Genomic DNA, 789 nt, shown 5'->3' with positions numbered 1-789 from the left:
GATGCCACAAACGTCACAGCCGCCCGGGAGGTCCTAGGGCTTCCTCAGGTCCCAGAGAGGGGAGCCGCCCACCCACCGGGGAACCAGGGTTCCAGGACTGGGGCCCCATGACCCCGGCGCCCGGCGGGCCATGCACTCACCCACGCAGGTCTTGCAGGTGGGGTGGCACTGCCCGCATCGGACCAGCTCCGAGTCGAAGTAGGTGCCCGGCTCGCAGTCGGGAATGCAGCTGCCCCGGGCGAGGCTGTCGGTGGGAAAAAGGCAGTTAAAAAACCATTACGCATTTATTGATTTCGTAAAGGAAGAGAGAGGGAGAGAGAGAGAGAAATATCAGTGATGAGAGAGAATCATGGATCGGCTGCCTCCTGCACGCCACACACTGGGGACCGAGCCCGCAACCCGGGCCTGTGCCCTGACCGGGATTCGAACTCGGGACCTCCTGGTTCACAGGTTGATGCTGAACCCCTGAGCCACGCTGGCCGGGCCCCAGTAAAATATTTTTAGAGGAGACCTGTGTGCAGCTGCGAGAAGAGAGAAGACCAGAGTGTGATGTGGACAGACGCTAAACCTTTACCCTGCAGATGTAGCTTTCAGTAAAAACTGGCAAAGACCCGGCAATTCAAGTATAAACATGAAAAGGAAAAGAAAAGCAGGAACAGGTGGCCGTGCGGAGGGGGGAGAAGGGGTCCCACCTGAACCCCTCCTTGCAGACGGTGCATTTCTCGGGGTCGTCGACGCACTTCTTACAGCTGGGGTGGCACTTCAGGCATTTTCTCTGGCCTGGAGAAA

At 58.6% G+C, this 789-nt stretch overlaps 1 protein-coding gene across 1 annotated transcript in view; it reads right to left on the bottom strand.

Annotated features, from left to right (window-relative positions):
- The window catches only part of PCSK6 (proprotein convertase subtilisin/kexin type 6), a 52,255-nt gene that overhangs the window by 10,748 nt on the left and 40,718 nt on the right, over window positions 1-789 (bottom strand). Inside the window, exons 18-19 of the mRNA XM_014543570.1 lie at window positions 693-780; window positions 141-244 (exon numbers count right to left, since the gene is read on the bottom strand). Coding sequence (XP_014399056.1) covers window positions 141-244; window positions 693-780 — 192 coding nt within the window. The remainder of the gene's footprint in view (window positions 1-140; window positions 245-692; window positions 781-789) is intronic.

Source organism: Myotis brandtii, unplaced genomic scaffold, assembly GCF_000412655.1.
Source record: "Myotis brandtii unplaced genomic scaffold, ASM41265v1 scaffold329, whole genome shotgun sequence".
In the NCBI taxonomy this organism is placed as follows: Eukaryota; Metazoa; Chordata; class Mammalia; order Chiroptera; family Vespertilionidae; genus Myotis; species Myotis brandtii.
Note: the sequence above shows the minus strand (reverse complement) of the source record. Positions and strands in the feature narration are given on the sequence as shown.